Source organism: Crocodylus porosus, unplaced genomic scaffold (genome assembly GCF_001723895.1).
Source record: "Crocodylus porosus isolate Cpor-Errol unplaced genomic scaffold, CroPor_comp1, whole genome shotgun sequence".
Classification (NCBI taxonomy): Eukaryota; Metazoa; Chordata; order Crocodylia; family Crocodylidae; genus Crocodylus; species Crocodylus porosus.
The window spans coordinates 622,130-639,143 of record NW_017728910.1 but is presented as its reverse complement, the minus strand read 5'-3'; the positions used below and the strand labels follow the sequence as shown (position 1 = coordinate 639,143).

The 17,014-nt window shown below is 42.2% G+C and overlaps 1 protein-coding gene across 1 annotated transcript in view; it reads right to left on the bottom strand.

Moving 5' to 3' along the window:
* Positions 1-827: 827 nt before the first annotated feature.
* Positions 828-17,014, bottom strand: part of RNF13 (ring finger protein 13) — a 143,795-nt gene continuing 127,608 nt past the window's right edge. The window contains exons 10-11 of the mRNA XM_019532576.1: positions 4,202-4,282; positions 828-2,323 (exon numbers count right to left, since the gene is read on the bottom strand). Coding sequence (XP_019388121.1) covers positions 1,959-2,323; positions 4,202-4,282 — 446 coding nt within the window. The 3' untranslated portion in view covers positions 828-1,958. The remainder of the gene's footprint in view (positions 2,324-4,201; positions 4,283-17,014) is intronic.

The following is a 17,014-nucleotide window of genomic DNA, read 5'->3' as shown; positions in this document are numbered from 1 at the left end:
AAGGTCTAACAGCCACAAACTTCTGGAAGGCTGATTTAGACTGGACACAAAGAAGAACTTCTTTATGATCCAAGTGTCCAGACTCTGTAACAGACTACCCCCAGAGGTGGTGCAAGCATCTATTCTGGACTCATTTAAATGGCATTTGGATGCTTATCATCTTGTGGGGTCATTTGACCCTAACAGACTTTCTGCCTATGGTAGGGGAGCTGGACTCAATCTTGCAAAGTCCCTTCCAGCCTCTAATGTCTATAAATCTAAGCTCAGTTCCTAGAAGGGCCTTCTATGGTGAGGAAACCTGGGATACCTGTTGTGTTCAAGAAATAAGCAGTGCCATGTGGCTAGTTTCTATTACACAAGATATGATAGGGAAAGATGAGCAGTTCATTTGCCCTAGCTTGTGGAGAACATCTTCAAAGTCCATTCTAAAATGTATTAATAGACATTGATAGGCCTAGCAAGGAGAGGTAGAGTTATTACCAAATAGAGGCATTTTTTTTTTTTTGCCTAGAAATTAAATTTATAAGCACAAAAGCTAAATTATAGCTTTTTAAGCTTACAAGTTTAAAGGATAGAGGGATGCAAAAGTTGATCTCTGTGTGCACATAATCTTGCTGCGTATATTGTTTGTTGAATGCCCTGATGTCTTTGGTACAATGTGGGTAAACTAATGTTCCTACGGAAACCATGTTTGCGTTTCCATGTTCTTTATAAATTCTTAAGATAGAACCGGCAGGGGCCACTGAGTCTAGTCCTCTGCAGTAGTAGCATATATTTATTTCCTTCATTGTTGTCACTTAGAAGCTTTAATAAATTCCTGCTAATACTTAAAGTGGAAAACATGTTTATTAACATTCTTTCAAACTCCCCTTATACAAGGCCATATAAAAAATTCTCTGCATTTTGATTATACATGTGTGAGGTTATTTTCTACATAGTTACAATGGCATTATATATAATTTTAGCTTTTCATGATACACTTGTAAGTAGAGAGTTCTTTTTAATATTTATAAGCACTTGTTTTCAAATCAAAAACTCAAAAAGAACCATTTCTCTATGTACAAAGTTTAGCAGGTTAATGCAGCACAAAATGCTCCTTAGTTAGAGGTATATGATTTGAGGATCAACAGAACACTTAATATAATTCAGTATGTCTATATGTAACTTGGCTTGTTGTTCCATTTTGGTCACCCCCATTCCTACATTATTTTCATAGGAAATTAGTCTAGCTGCTATTAGCAAACAAAGCCTATTAATGCATTTTGAATATTTTTTTCCCTGTGAGTTACTTTCAATGTAACAGATTCCGAAGTTTTTTTTTCATGATCTTGAACTGCTTTTGCAAGCTCAATAGGATTATTTAGAAAGGCAAATGAATCACTGTGGTAGAGCCCAAATCTTCAATTTCTCAGCAATAAGTTATGTTGCAAAGAAAGCAAAAGGGACTCCTTCCTTGATTTCAGTAGTAGCAAGTTTGGAAAATCCCTGTAGAAACAGGCACCATGTACTTTTTTTGGTTGGGCTGGAGAGTAACACCATACACATTATAAATATTGCTATCTCTATAATCCAATCTTACCTACAAGAAGTAGCCAGGAAAATATTCTATTTTTGTGGCTAAATCCCATTTCAACAAGATAGTGACATTTTTTAAAGTAAAAATTTCTTGTAACATCTCTATTTGTGGAAACTACAAACATTATTCAGTAGGACTGAGAAGTCCTGTTAAACTGTTCATTTGAAAAGACAAGTATGTGAATGAGTACCGGAACCGAAGAGAAATCCATCTGTAATTAATATGATTAAACCAGAGACCCACTATGTGAACAGTTACTGTCGATTAAAGTAACCAAAGAGGTTACAAAATAAAACATATTCCCTACATAAATGTATGTAAAGTATAGCTTTACGAACAATTTAGTTCATATGCAATTGATCGGTAGCAGTCCTGAAGCTATTCAAACAGTATTTGCCACTCTGTACTCCCTTTCATCACTGGGTTGTAGTTGAACCACTATGCTCTCTTCAGTTATTCCGTTTTCTGCATCACTACTATCAATCTCCTCATTATCATCTTCCTCATATTCTGAAGACTCAGTCACATTTTGATGGGAGTGAGATTCTGACAGAGCCCCAAATGACTGAGTACTAACTGATGCAAGAGGCCTAAGCAACGGGGTATTTTCTGACACTTCATTTTCTTCTTGACTACTGTCTGTTTCGGAGTCTGAATCCCCTTGAGAAGGGACCACTTTCTGCTTACATACAGGACAAGTTTTTTTTGTTTTAGTCAGCCACGGGTCCACACACTTGCAGTGATAAGCTGTTAGAAAACAAAATAAGTGTCATGTTTACTTAGAAAACGATAATCTTGAGGTTAACCCTGTAAAATAAATTTTGTTCTCAGCCTTACGTTAAACACTAATTCTAAGTGACAAGTTTAGAGAGTGCTGGTTATTGCAAGTGTGGCTGCTGTACACTGGCTGTGTTTAACAGTCAGTATGACAGTCCTACCTGAAGCCTGTAAACACTTACTGCAATATAAAAGTATACTCAATAACTAGATCCAATTAATAGAAGAATGTGTTTTGTAGCTTTACTCATAAGTAATTAGTACATTGTAACTATGAACTCATCCACATTGCTGGCACTCCCACCCATTAATTTGTTTTTATCCTTTCTTTCCTGAGAAAGTTGTGGCAAGACAATTTCGTGTTACCTGGAGTCCAGATATCTGTCCCTTTTTTGGCGTTAGAGCTAGATCTGGCATGGTAGTAATTACACTGATCTCAGTGGCCTGGTCTAAACTCAGGGGAGAGAAAACATGTCCAACTGTTTGAAGTTAATATGATATTCAAAACAATCTAGTATGGACAAGGACAGTTCTAGAGTTAACCAAAACCTACACATTTAAAACTAAATGACTTGTCCCTGTCTATTTAGGTATAGTTATGTTTAACATGCTAGTAAAAACATGCTATTTAATGTGTTTTCAAACCTGGTACATTTTCCCAATGTAAATATAGCTTTTACCAGGATACCACTTACTGAAAACAGGTGCCTGTTTATATCTGTCAGTAACATTAGTAATATTATGGTTAGCTTTTTATCATCCCTCGCTGGGGTAGGTGCTATTCTTTCTTTTTTTTTTTTTCTTTTTCTTTTTTTTTTTTTTTAGGTATACCAGCTATTTGTCCTTCTACCCCAAAGTTTCTTCTGCATGGCATTCTAAAATAGTCTTTAGCTGCTTGTTCTGTTTAGTGTATATGAGTTTATTGTGTAAGAAAAGAAGATAGTCTGGACTGCGCTGTCATCCCTGTCTCACTGTTATCTGACCCAGGAGGATGGCATTGACATTTGTGATGTCTAGTGAAAATGGGACTTAGATGGAAACAAGCTGCTTGATGCTCAATACAGACAAGAAAAGGGTTTATGAACTAAAGCAAGGTATAAATGAAAGTTACTGTCTTACTGTTTAGAGCACAGATTCAACCAGTGTCATGGTTGAAAGCTAAGAGCTGATGTTTTTTGAGGGATGCCTTGCGTCTAAAATGATGGAGAATCACTGGCTTAGGATGTTTATCTATCTTCTATCAAAAACACCTCATTAAAATCTGAGTGCTCCTACACTTCCAGATGATAAGGATATTGCAGGCATGGGGTGTATTTTTTGTTTTGTTTTTTCTTTGTACATGTGTGGAAACAAAGTGTACAAATCTCTTGTTTGGACTGATGGCTTTACAACTACTGGATTTTAGTGCAGTGAGGCTACATTTGACAGAGGTTATGTGGCACATACAGCTGGTACTGGTTAAGTCACAGGGAACCTATTACACTAATTTGTGTGGCAGTCCTGAAACTTTAAATATGTAGTAACAGCAGATTTTTCTCTCTGACCTGACAAGATAGCAGCCTGACCTTTTCTCTCAGGTATTTCCCCAAGGAAGGTGATCAGGTAGCCAGACTTACTTGCTCTTTATGATAATTCTTTACTTTTTGATATTTAAAAACAGGCAGTTTGACCTCTATCTCAATTTGTGTATGCATCAGAAATGGCAGAGAGACTGTCTTTTATACAGTCTATAATTTTTTAAAACAAATTGTGTGTGGCTGATGCAGCTATTTTTGATAAACAGGTCTTGTAATTAAATGTAAGACTTAAAAATATCAAACTAATACCAATTAATAAGCAGCTGCATACCATGGGAGCAGGGAAGGATCCTGAGCTTGTCACCATCTTCATATTCATCCAAACAAATGGCACATACATCATACTCATCTCCTGCAGCAGAAAATTGTGAATTGATGTTAAACTATAAGAACTATTAGTCTTCAAATACATTCAGATATGTTCTAATTATTTTCTTTTAATGTTTTTGGGTATTATTACCTTTTCCTAGCCTTAGACTGCATTAACTATCAGAGGAGTATGGTAATTAAATTCTGAAATTGATAAAGAAAAATGTACAAGCATGGAACTCACTGTTAACTATCTCCACAAATGGCGCTTAAAGTTGAACATCACACTATAATCACTGTTCCACGTGGACAATTGTCAGACCATGCTAAATATCAGAGTAGGCAACCACATTGCTTTCCACGAGCATTCCCACCCCCAGCACAATACTGTGCTCCTGTACAATCTAGAAGTTGTCTAACTAAAAGGCTTGAAACTGTACTTAATGGTGTGCTAAGATTCATCATGGGCTGCACAACTTACACACACAGATGCCCTGTACTCTCAGGCATTAGACCAAGCGATATAAGACGACAGACCCTAACATTGTTACTAGCAATACAGGCAAGAGATGACTATAATCACCTGCTCCATCAAACATTCATTGAAAAACCAAATAGGTGCAGGCTAAGAGGCTTAAACCGTTTATATATGAAGCCCACAAACTCCTGGAAGAGATCACGGATACGGAACCAAACCTATGGGCACCACTGGGGGGCCTTAGGGGCTATGGCTAATCCAAAATTCATCTTAGTCCCCCCCTGCCCCAGTAGTCACTGCTCCCAGCACCACCCGCCCGCAGAGGCGCAGTGCATCTTCGTGGCTACATGGGACACAGCCACAGTAGCTCCCTGCAGGTAAGTCTAATAGAGGCTGAGCAGGGAGGTAGATGGAGCCACTTGCAGCTCATAGTGGGGGGGAACATGGGGAGGGGTGCCTCAGAGTGACTGCAGGTGGGGGAAGGAGGAGGTCTTGTGAGGGGAAAGTGTCTTGGTGTGCACATGTGTCTGTGTGTCTTGTGTTCATAGCAGGCAGGCTGTGTTTGTGTGTGTGTGTCCATCTGCAGGGAGCAAGTAAGTAGAGTGCATACCCATCTGTGGGTGTGCCTGTGTGTATGGTCAGTTGTAGCAGGGGAAGTGGTAACAGGAAAAAGAAGTGGACATGTGCCCCTCCAACCCCAGCCCAGTGGGATTCACCCAGCCTCCCTCTCCCAGCACCAGAAGGGGTCCCTCTCCCCACCCTACCCCTGCAGCCCAGCTCCTACTGGGGAAGGGGGCCTCTAATTGTGTTTGCCCAGGGCCCCAATATACTTTAACCCGCCTCTGCCTCCTGGATGCACGAATCTGCCTCTGCCTCCCAGAGGCCCCCACTGTCCTGGAAAGGCCCAGGCAGCCCCAGGAAGAGCCTGGGCAGTAGGAGGGGCTTATGTGTACAAAAAAATTGCTGATGGTACTTAAGACTGTATCGTTTTTAATTGGTTGTATGCAATCTGTCAGTTTGGGAACTGTTGAACTAGAGTTTCATATACTACTTTAGTTGCTTAAACCAAGCTATCTGGCAAGCTGGACTCCATTCATCCACTGTTCTGGCCAGCCTCTCCATCCCAAGCAGGAAGTAGTTTAAATCTATATGACCTTTAGGCATGACAGGGCAGGAAGAATGGTCCCCATATCCTATTTTGCAGGAAAGGAAGCAGAAAGAGGGCTCACAGATTCCCAGGGGCAGGAAAATCTTCTCTCTCAACACTCAACTAAGGGCACGGATACAGACTCAAAGCCCTCAAGAGGCAGAATGCCCAGATCTCACCATATATGGGTGGCCAAAAGAGGGCACAGGCCTTCCTTCAGGATGCATAAGCCCACCCCTGGACCAAGGTACACACAAGGTTGGGGATAATATAGGGGGGTCAGGCCCTTGATTCCCCTGCCATTTTATTCCATGTCCCAACCCACTTTGCTAGCCCCCATCTCATCTTCCTGACATGGCACTCCCAATTGCTCACAACCTTTTCTCACCATCCATCCCTGTTTATCCCCTCTCATAAACACACCACCTTATCCAGCAATCCCTGCTCCTTTTCTTGGTATATGCTCCTAATCCCTTTCCCCTCCAAGAAAACCTTCCTATGCATCATTTATTTTCTTCTTGAAAATAGCTTGAATGCTTTCCACAGTACTGACTGGATTCATATTACATTGCCCCATATTAAAAATCCCAGAGCAGGACTGCATCTTAGCAAAATGCCAAAACTTCATTTGCAGATTTCTGCCAAACGAGGTTTCAAACTCACAGTGCTGGGAATGTAGGTCAGGTTCACCAGCCATGGGATGGCCCTTATGCCATGCAAGTCTCCTGAAAGGAGGCTACTGAAATCTCAGTTGGTTAGTCTTCTAACGTGCACATTACAATCAATTTGGCACATAAGCATTTAGCACAGACCAATTTAGAGAGCTTAACTTTTTTCTTTATAACAATTCATATTACTACCTCAGAGGCTAATATATTAGCTGGGTTAAACATAGAGTGACTAACATCAGTCAGTTAACAAATCAGAGCCATGGGCTGCCCAAGTGCAAGCAAAAAGTTGTAAGATTAACTTGCAGATTGTTGGTGGTAATATGTTTTCTGGTTCTGTGCCTAAAAAAGAAACCTAAGCATAAGTCAGAAATACAGGGGTGTGTGTCTGTGTGTGTGGGGAGGGGGGGGAGGGGGATGGAAAATCACATGCACTGGAACACGTAGCATGTACCTTTATCTTTAGCATATGCAGTGTCTTGTAATACACAAGAGCATGATCATTCTTAAACATGTCTAAACAATTTAGAGCTGATTGAGAAATATAAGCAGCCTGAGAAGTACAGTAGCAGCCTGATGGCCTCCACATATTTATACAGAATTGAACATGGTTTTGGCTTGCAAATCAAGGCTTGGCTTATACTTCACTTTACCAAAAAAAGGATAGTCTCTAATTACTTCTCTTCTTTGCCCTGATGACTTAGAATTGTTGCACATGGTCTTTTTAGGATGTTAACTAATATGAACGGAGATCTGAACTACCTCATTAACAACAGGGCTGTTTTAATTAATCTGTCTACTATTTCACCTTATTCTTATCAAGAAGCTTTTACAGGTTTCCCCGTTTGTCCCATGTTGAAATGTTACTGATCTTGCTGTAAGGGAACAAAACTATGAGACAGATTTGTAGTTCAGATTATTATTCAAATCAAGTGTAGCATGCTGAACTGGTTTTGTATGTTAATCTTTAAGAACAAAGGGACATTTCCTACCCCCAAGTTCTTTCAATACAGGTTAAGTCAAGGAAACACATTATACTTCATTAACACCTATCAGAGCAACCCATCAGAACACAGTGCTTTAGAAACACTAAATATCTGTGTAAAATAACAGTATTGTTTCCATTTTACAAGGGAAGAACCTGGGCTGGGATCTTGAATAAGATCACTAGTAAATGAGTGTCAGAGCTAGAAGTAGAATACCACCACACCACAAACTCTCTGCCTCATGTTTTAAAGAGACTCTTAATTCAAGCATTTCTTGTAATTTGATATTACAAATCTACACCCCTTCAGTGTTTTAAAAGAAATATTCACACAGCTAAAGTTCCTGAGTGCATTTAGTAATGACTGTGGCAAGGAACATGCTGTGCCCTGTTGGGCTTCCTGACACTCAAAAAACTGAGCAGTGACACAAATATTTAGGCACATATATGGGTTCTCTGGGGGAAGGAAAATTACTATCCTGTACTCCTGTCCCTCTCATCAGGCCTAATCTTGTTCTCCTTATGCATCTTGAACTCTCAGAGTTAACAAAGAACACAGAATTAGCCTCACCATTTTAGAAAAATAAGGTTACACTTTTCCATCTCAATTATTTTTATTAGCCATAATGAAGAGGAAGAGGAAACTAAATTTATTTTTGATAACTATTCACTTTCTGCTAATATTTTTATCTGCAAGTAAGAGTGAAAGGTATGTAAGCAATACATCTTTCTAAATATAGTAAAATCCCTGTTATCTGGCATTCTACTAGTCTACCAGAAGACTCGACTAACTAGAATTTCCAGCCAGACTGGGGGGGGAGGGATTTCAAGCGGTGGCTGCCACCTACCACCTGGTGAGGGGTTCTGTGCGCGGCCACCACTAGCCCCCACACCCTGCTCCACGTTCCCGGTGGTGAGAAGCAGGGGAGAGCCAGGGATGTGCTCCACATGGCTCCACCAGCCCCACAGAGCTCAGCCTGGCAGGAAGTGGGGGGAGAGCCAGTGGCAGATCTGCTTGGAACACAGCCCTGGATCTGTGTGCATCCCTGCCAAGTGGCTCTTCCCTGCCTCACACCAGCAGGCTCAGCTCCTTGGGGCTGCGAGCCTCCCGCTGCCATGTTGTGCTCACCAGGGTTGCGCTCCAAGCGACTCCACCACTGGCTCTCCCACCATGGAGCTGAGCTCCATGAGGCTGGCAGAGACACTTGGAGTGCAGTCCTGGTAAGCACAGCCCAGTGGCTGGAGGTTCACAGCCCCAAGGAGTTGAGCCTGGCAGCAGGAAGCAGGGGACAGCCACTGGCCAGGGCTGCACTCAGATCCAGGGCTGCGCTCCAAGCAGCTCCAACAGCCCATGGAGCTGAGCCTGGTTGCGGGAGGTGGGGGAGAGCCACTGGCCAGGGCTGCGCTCTGAGCAGCTGCACCACTGGTGCTCTGCCACCTCCCGTCACCAGGCTCAGCTCCGTGGGGCTGCAGAACCTCCAGCTGCCAGGCTGTGCCTGCCAGGGCTGCACTCCGACTGGCTCTGCCAGCCCCATGGAGCTCAGCCCAGTGGCAGGAGAGCCAGTAGTGGAGCAGCCTGGAGCGCAGCCCTAGCCAGTGGATCGACCCTGCCACCAGACTCAGCTTCGTGGGGCTGCAGAACCTCCTGATGCCAGGCTGTGCTCACCAGGGCTGTGCTCTGAGCAGTTCCACCACTGGCTCTCCTGCTGCTGGCCTGAGCTCCATGGGGCTGGTGGAGCCGCTCAGGGTACAGCCTAGCGGCAGGAGACGGAGAGCCAGGGCTGAGCTCCAAGTGGCTCTGCCGGACCTGTGGAACTCAACCTGCCCTCCCAGTGCTGCCAAACTTCTCCCGGGGCTGTGGGCCTCCAGAGCTGCATGTGGGATGACATGAGTCTGCCACTGCTGCCTGGGGCCAGCAGCAGCACCAGCCTTCCCGATGCTGGGTACAGGCTGAACCCAGCATTAGTCCCAGGCGGCAGCAGCAGCCTCCTGTCATCCTGAGCACAGATCTGGGGGCCGGCACCCCCAGGAGGAGTCCAGCACAGCCCCATAGCCCTTCCGGGGGTGTGGGCCCCCATATCTGCGCATGGAATAACAGGAAGCTGCCGCTGCTGCATAGAACCAGCACCAGCACCAGTCTTCCTGGCACTGGGTGCAGGCTGCAGGCTGTGCCCAGCGCTAGTCTCAGGCAGCAGTGGCAGCCTCCTGTCATCCTGAGTGCAGAACCAGGGGCCTGCACCCTCGGGAGGAGTCTGGCACAGCCCCACAGCCCACCGGGGGATGTGGGTGCCCAGATCTGCACGCAGGATGACAGGAGGCTGCCACTGCCAGCAAGTAACATGAGTTTTGCTTTTAACAGTTTGAGGTGCAGTTTTCCAAAAACCCCTGCACCTATCGCCTTGAAACTTAGCAGGCTTCATGCCATCAGAAGGGGCTACCATCCCTGCAATTTCCATCTGAATCACGCAAGAAATGACAATGGTATAGGCATTTTCATGATTCCCCATTACAGCCTATGGGCGAAACGGCAAAATGTGTCGAAACAGCAAAACAGATTCGACGAAATGAAACAACAAAATGAAACACTGTCCCTTCGAAACAACAAAACAGAATTCAAAATGAAATGGTGCTGTTTCACACAGCCCTACTGCATATGTTCACAGGGTGTTTCAATGTCATCCAGTGATGAATCAGAGATAAACCATATAAATGTAATGAATTACACTGCATTTTCATTCCAATTTTTGTTAGCCTGTAAGATGAGTAAGCACGTTACTACTAAATAGTATTTTGTGATGTATATTTTCAAAGCACAGCCCCAACACAAACCACTGAATGTCCACAGAGGCATACAGAAGTAGATACATATGGTTATTCCTATTTAACTGGAAAAGGGAACAAAGATAATTATGATTTTCTCCTTGTTATGCAGTGACAGCAGATATTCAAACTTGGGTCTTGATTCTTTGGCCTGTTCTGAGGTAGGTCTGCACGAAGCAGCTAGTATTTGCTGCAGATTCAGCTGATTTGGGGGGCCAGTGATTCAACTCAGTGATCTAAATCACTGTCCCAAATCCATTTGGCTGCTGCTGAATTGGCCGAATCTCCAAATTGAACAGGCCCCACCCACTCTCCCAGCCCTAAGTATGGCTACCCTGACCAGCGCCAGTGTCCCGGCACTTAAGAAAAAAAGGCCTGCACTCACCAGCTCCTGCCAGGCCGGGGCTCGATCCCCATTGCCCCCCACTGTCCCACGCTGTGTGCGGTCTGTGCCATGAGCCCCCATCCCCCACCCACTCTCCCAGTCCTGCCAATGGTCGCCCTGACCAGCCCAAGCATTCCGGCATTAAAAAAAAAAAAAAAAGCCCTGCACTCACCAGTTCCTTTCTGGTGGGGAGGGAGAGGGGGTGGCGATTCCTGCTGCCCCCCCACTGTGTGGAGGACTCTGCTATGAGACCCCAGAAGCCCCAGTGGCCACTGCAGCAGCCAGTGACTGCAGGGTTTTTGTTTTTGTTTTTTTTTAAAGGTGCCAGGGCACTGGGGCCAGGCAGGGCAGGCATTGAAGGGCCTGGGAGAACAGACAGGGGTAGGGGGACACTCAGGGGGCTGGGGAAACATGCAGGGGATGGGGCCTGGTAGGGGTCCCCCTCATGGTCCCCCCCTCCTTCCGCATCCCCCCCTTACCAGCACAGAGTCCAGGTCCAACTCCCTGTGGTGGCAAGTGAGAACTGCCCAAATTACCAAATCTTTTCCAAATTGATTCAGAGGCCTCAGATCTATTTGGACATTTTACTGGTCTCCTGATTCAATTTGGATTTTGAGATTAGGCCACTGAATCTCCTCCAAATCAAATCAGCAACTGAAGCTTTGCACAGCCCTATTCTCAGGCTAGTGAGCACCATTATTTCACCCAAATTCTTTAGTATCCTATTTGCTTTCTGACAGATAAGCCTCAAATAGACTTTCAGTGGTACCACAGGAAAACTGGAATATGTTTCTCCCACAGAACAAATGCCATTCTTTGTTACCTTAATGGGAACAGAGAGGGTGTAACACATAGACATGAAAACAAAGTCGGTGTTGCAATCACTAGCTGTTAAGTACATCACAACTATTTTATGAATAAGCAGTCAGAAAAATAGATATGAGAAAAATATATTCTCTGATGGACAGCGCAGATTTTAGACAGATTTTTACACAAATCAGACTAGAGTGTTGACTTGAAATAATGTGAGACACCATGGGGAGCATACAAACTATAATATCAAGAACAAACTATAATATCAAGATCATCATAAACTAAAACTTTCACGCTCTGGCTCTTCTTTCTCAAAACATAGCTTTCCTCTCAGTAAATACATCTCTTTTTTTAACCAATAGTTTTTTCATTTACCATAACAGCCCTTCTCTCCCTTTGGTCCTCCTTGGTCCCATTATCCTTTATTTGCTTATCCCCTCTAATGGCAACATTATTTCAGAATTCAACACAGATCAGTTATGTCACCTGTAAGTCAACAGGCAGTACACGTTACATGATAGAGAAAAGGGATTCAAATACTGGACAAAATTTCCTTTTTTTAACAAGGATGTCCCTCAGCAATCATGAAATCCTGGAAAATGGTTATATAATGTTCTTAAAGATCTTGGCTTGATAAGTATGGTTGTTGGGAAGAAAATGGAATGCTAACAGTGTATAGTCATAAAGATGCACAATGCTCAACCATCATCCCTTTCAACTAGCCCTGTGCCTCTGGGGCTTTTGCTGTGTTTGGGGGTCAAAGAAAGACACTTCCACATCCTTATTCCCACAGCAAAACTAGGATTTTACCAGAAAAATTAATCAGCACTATTTAAACATATTTTTGCTCTCTGCTTTAAAGCCCTTTTGACTAGGAAGTTAATTCAGACCAATCTGTTGTGCCTGCTTCTCAGGTAGCCCTGTCCCACCTCCCTAATGACACAGCACTATGGAAACAGAGGCAGTTTAATTCTACAGATGTTTTTGTGGACACTATCTCCTGCAAACACACTGCATGGTGGTTTTCTGATGAAGCTTGAAAACAGCAAATGACTAACAACATGTTAGAAACTGTTTCTTAAATACAATTTGTATGAAAACCTTACTTTAAACAACGACAGCACACACAGGGAGATTTCCCTCCCAAACACTGTTACCCTGTTTATTCTCCTGTACAACTATATTTTCAGGTAATAATAATAATAAAAATGCAAGCTACAGAAATAAAATTGCTGACACTCTACCAAGACCTTTTGATTTATTGTTTTTTCCAGTGTTGCCAGGCAGATGGGTTAATAATAAGTGATAATCCCATTTGAAGGCGTATTTCAATTTTATTAATATTTAGTAAAGAGAAGAATGGCATATATAAATGACATACTTGCATAATTATGAGCCAATGAAAACAGCATATACATCAGGAATAATTTAATCCTTTTTGATCTTTCATTGCAAAAGATTACAACTATAATTGTCATAAGACAGGAAGGAATCCACACAGCATTTCTTTAAACAAAACAAAACAAAACAAAACAACCCAGAAAAAAAATCCCACAATGTGAAAGATGGTTTGATTCTCTTCTTAAATTTCAGCATGTGGACAGATAGTGCCCACTTTTATTACTCATACTAAGCTCACCTACGTGTACATTCATACACTTTTCCTAATGCACATTAAATTTAGTACTTCCAATATGAGGTACTAAATAAATGTGCATTAGTAGGGCAAGTGCACGCTTTTTAGGTGATGATTAATGTGAAATAGCTTATTCTCCTGCACATTAATGTATTACCACTTTTTATGTGCCATTTTAACGTACAGTAGAATAGGCTACTGCACATTGAAGTATGCCTGCAAACGTGCCTGCTGAGTCCAAAATAGTTACTTACAGATGTATTTTTATTAATGACAAGCAGGTCCCTACATACCTTTAATCATCTGACCCAGAGCGCAATATTCCCCGTATGTTTCCCACGTGATACTTACACACACAATGCTTACTTTTAATTTCTTTTCAATGTAAAGACCAGCTCACATCTTTCATTTGAGTGGCTAAGGTTAGGCCAAAATCCATACAGGCATATATAAAGATGGCCTGATTTTTAGAGATACTATGCTAGCCACAATTCTGAAAACAAGGCACTTACTCAGGTACAGGACTAAGGATTTAGGGCTGTAGCAAAAATGTAAAATCTGGCTTTGCTTTTTATTTTTGATTTATCTACATATGCCTTTCTATTCCAGAAAGAATCAGTCACATCTTTTATAATGTTCTGTTTTTTCTAAGGTTATTTTGTTTTTTATTTCTTCACTTGAATGAGTACAGTAGTACTTCTCTGCTGTGCAAGATTGGAAATCTATTCATTTTTGTATATATGGCACATCCTTGCTAGCTAAAGTCAAATACATCTGAAAATACTTCTCTAATACAGAATGCCCCAATTCCCATAAATTCTAGCCTATAATTTTAAGAACTGTTTTTATTCTTTGAGCTCATGTTGATCAAACTGCACGGTAGATAATTTTGTCCTGTATTTGCTACTTTTATTTTTGCTAAAAAGATAAAGATATAAAGTTCTGTTAACTTCTGAAGGACTAACCTTTTTCCTTTTAAAAAATATTATACCTATAGGATAACAACCCAGGACAAAATGTATTTAGTGTTTCTACTATTTGGGGTAGCGCTAGATTCTGCAACCAATGGGTGTTTATACATGTGCTCTGGGAGTTGAACAAGCTTTCGTTAAAGTGTCCCCACCACTATTTTTCAGCACGGAAACGCTGATACATGTGACGCAGGACTCCGTTGGAGTGCAATATTACCACACTCCAGCAGAATCGATTAATCGAGTCTGCTCCGATGCACTGTAACTACAGCATGTCTAGAGCAGTCTCAATGCACATGTATGGGTGCCCGATACCTTTAAATTTTGGGGGATTATTCAGAAGATAGATGTTGACTGGTGTGCACAGAAATCACCCTATACATGACTGCCACTCCAGTTGCTATCTCTTTCTATGTAGTGGGTAAATGTAGCTTTACTGAGACAGGCTGCACTGCACTTCTTTACTGTGTTTGTCTATCTTCAATATTCATACAGCAAAGATTTGATCCAAAGCCCACCCTAGCAAGTGGAAGAATTTCTATTAATTTCAGCAGGCTTTGGATTAGGTCCCATCTCAAAATGAAAAAAAAACCTGGGCAATATTTTCTGTTTTATATTAACAGTTCTTTAGAGCTGGTAGACTGTCTCCACTTCCACAGGGAAATTGTTGCTACATACTCCTTTGCTGGTCATCCTAATTGATCAACTGTAGAAATGCACTTCATGCCAATAAAAAACTCTGGGTCTGATTATTGTTTTAAACCAGTTTTACAGAATGTGAGACCATTTATTAGGCAGTTAGTCCTGATATACACTGGTGAAAGGAAGAGGAAATACATTAGCCAGAATAGTCAAGAACCTGCAGGTAAAGATTAGGCAAGAGACTTCATTTAGCTACGTCTTTAATTCCTGTTTTGTTCAAGTCAGACTAACTACTTATTTGGCTGCAATGATTACATTAGCTTGCATTCTTAAAACCTTAACAAGACTGTATTAGCTGAATCAGCATTCCCAATCTCGAGAGGCTGCTCTTCAGTTATGCATCCAAAGGAAAAACTTACTGCATGGATTACACAACACTAAAAAGGCTAATGCTTCAGATATTCATGTTCATAGACTTGCCTTAGTGCCTTGGGGAAACCCTATCTTCCAACAAAGAATATAAATCAGGGGTGGGCAAAACGTGGCCCGGGGGCTGGATGTCGCCCGCCAGGCCATCCTATCTGGGCCACAGGGCCCCTAAAACATTTAGAAAATTAATATTTATCTGTCCCTGGCTGCCTATCATGCGGCCCTCAATGGCTTGCCAAAACTCAGTAAGTAGCCCTCTGCCCAAAATAATTGCCCACCCTGATATAAATCAATACATTTGACTGTATTGCCAAAGCTGATATACAGCGAATACTGGGTCTAGTTTGTTCCAGGTAGATTTTTTAAAGTGAATTTAACCACCTGTCTGTGCATTCATATACCTATATGGTCACTTTGTTTAAAAGAGCCCTGAAAAATAGTAAGGCTGAAATTGTCTTTGACCCATTTTTCAGATTTTAAGGGGTTTTTGTTTGTTGGCAACTCACTCGAAGAAGTTGCTGCTTGCTACTATCAAATTGTAAAGTCAAGAAAGGGATTTGATAGAATGTTATTGATGCATGGAAACTCCTGAAATTTTAGCACCAACTCAGCTAAACTACTGCTTTTTCCTTAACACACTAGTCACTCTAAGGCTTACTTGAATACTACTTCCTAACTACTCTGGCCTTGCCTACACCCCATAGTTGTGGCAGCAAAACAATGCATTCACGCTTAGAGCTCCTTTGTGGTAGCAGAATCTATTCTTTCTGTCAGCAGAGAAATAAGAGCTTTGTGAGCAAGGGCTTCTGCCACCAGCCAGCAGCCAATACAAGGTCTGGGTAGATGCATCAAACCTTCTGCCAGTGCCCACAGCAATGGTGTCTAATGGTGCACTGAGCAACCTGCTAACACTATCACTATTGCGATGCCAGAATGAGCTGTGCAGAGCTGTTAGAAGTTGCTTATGCGGTCTGGTGGGCTGTTATCTGTCTGTGCAAATACTGTGTAGAGAACCCTTCAAAGTGGTTTACTGATCTCAAATTTGACCTTCACTGTTTCTTCTTTCTTTGACCTCTTAGCATCTGCATAAACTGGGGGTAGCTACAGAATGAAGGAAAAGTATGTTGAATAGATAGCTGGAGTGGAGGATGCTCAGACAACATGTGGCTTTCAAAGAAGAATGGAGTCTTTTAGATCCTAGACTGGAGACTCTGGATCACAAAGCACACCCATTGATCAGAAAGCTGGGGGTTGATGGTCCCAGTCTGGGGAGTATGGGGTCGAAGGGCTTGGGAATACAAGGAAAATAAGAGGACGGGGGACTTAAACTATGGACACAGTTGTGTCTGGAGACAGAGAAGCATCAGGAATGGGAATGATCTGAAGAGATAAGGAGGAAATGAGGATGTCTCATACATGTCTGGTGTCAGGGTGTAACTCCTTGTAGCTTACCTATTTGTTACAATACAACCCAGCTTTCTGTACTCAATGTCTTCTGCCCCAGTGTGAGCCATCCAGCTACACAGCTATCTATATCCACCAAGTAGATTCTGAATTGCTGATAATCAGGGATCCTGGTTTTCTCCGATTTAAAAAAATCCCCAAGTTTCAGTTTAAAAAAAAAGTAACCCCAAATCCACATTTTTCCATGATTTAAATGAAACACCATGAATAGATATAGTGATGTTTCATTTTAATCACAGAAAAATGTGGATTTGGGGTTACTTATTTTTAACTGAAATTTTTTTGGGGGGGGGGGAGGTTTATATCAGAGAAAATCAGAATCCCTGCTGATGTTACC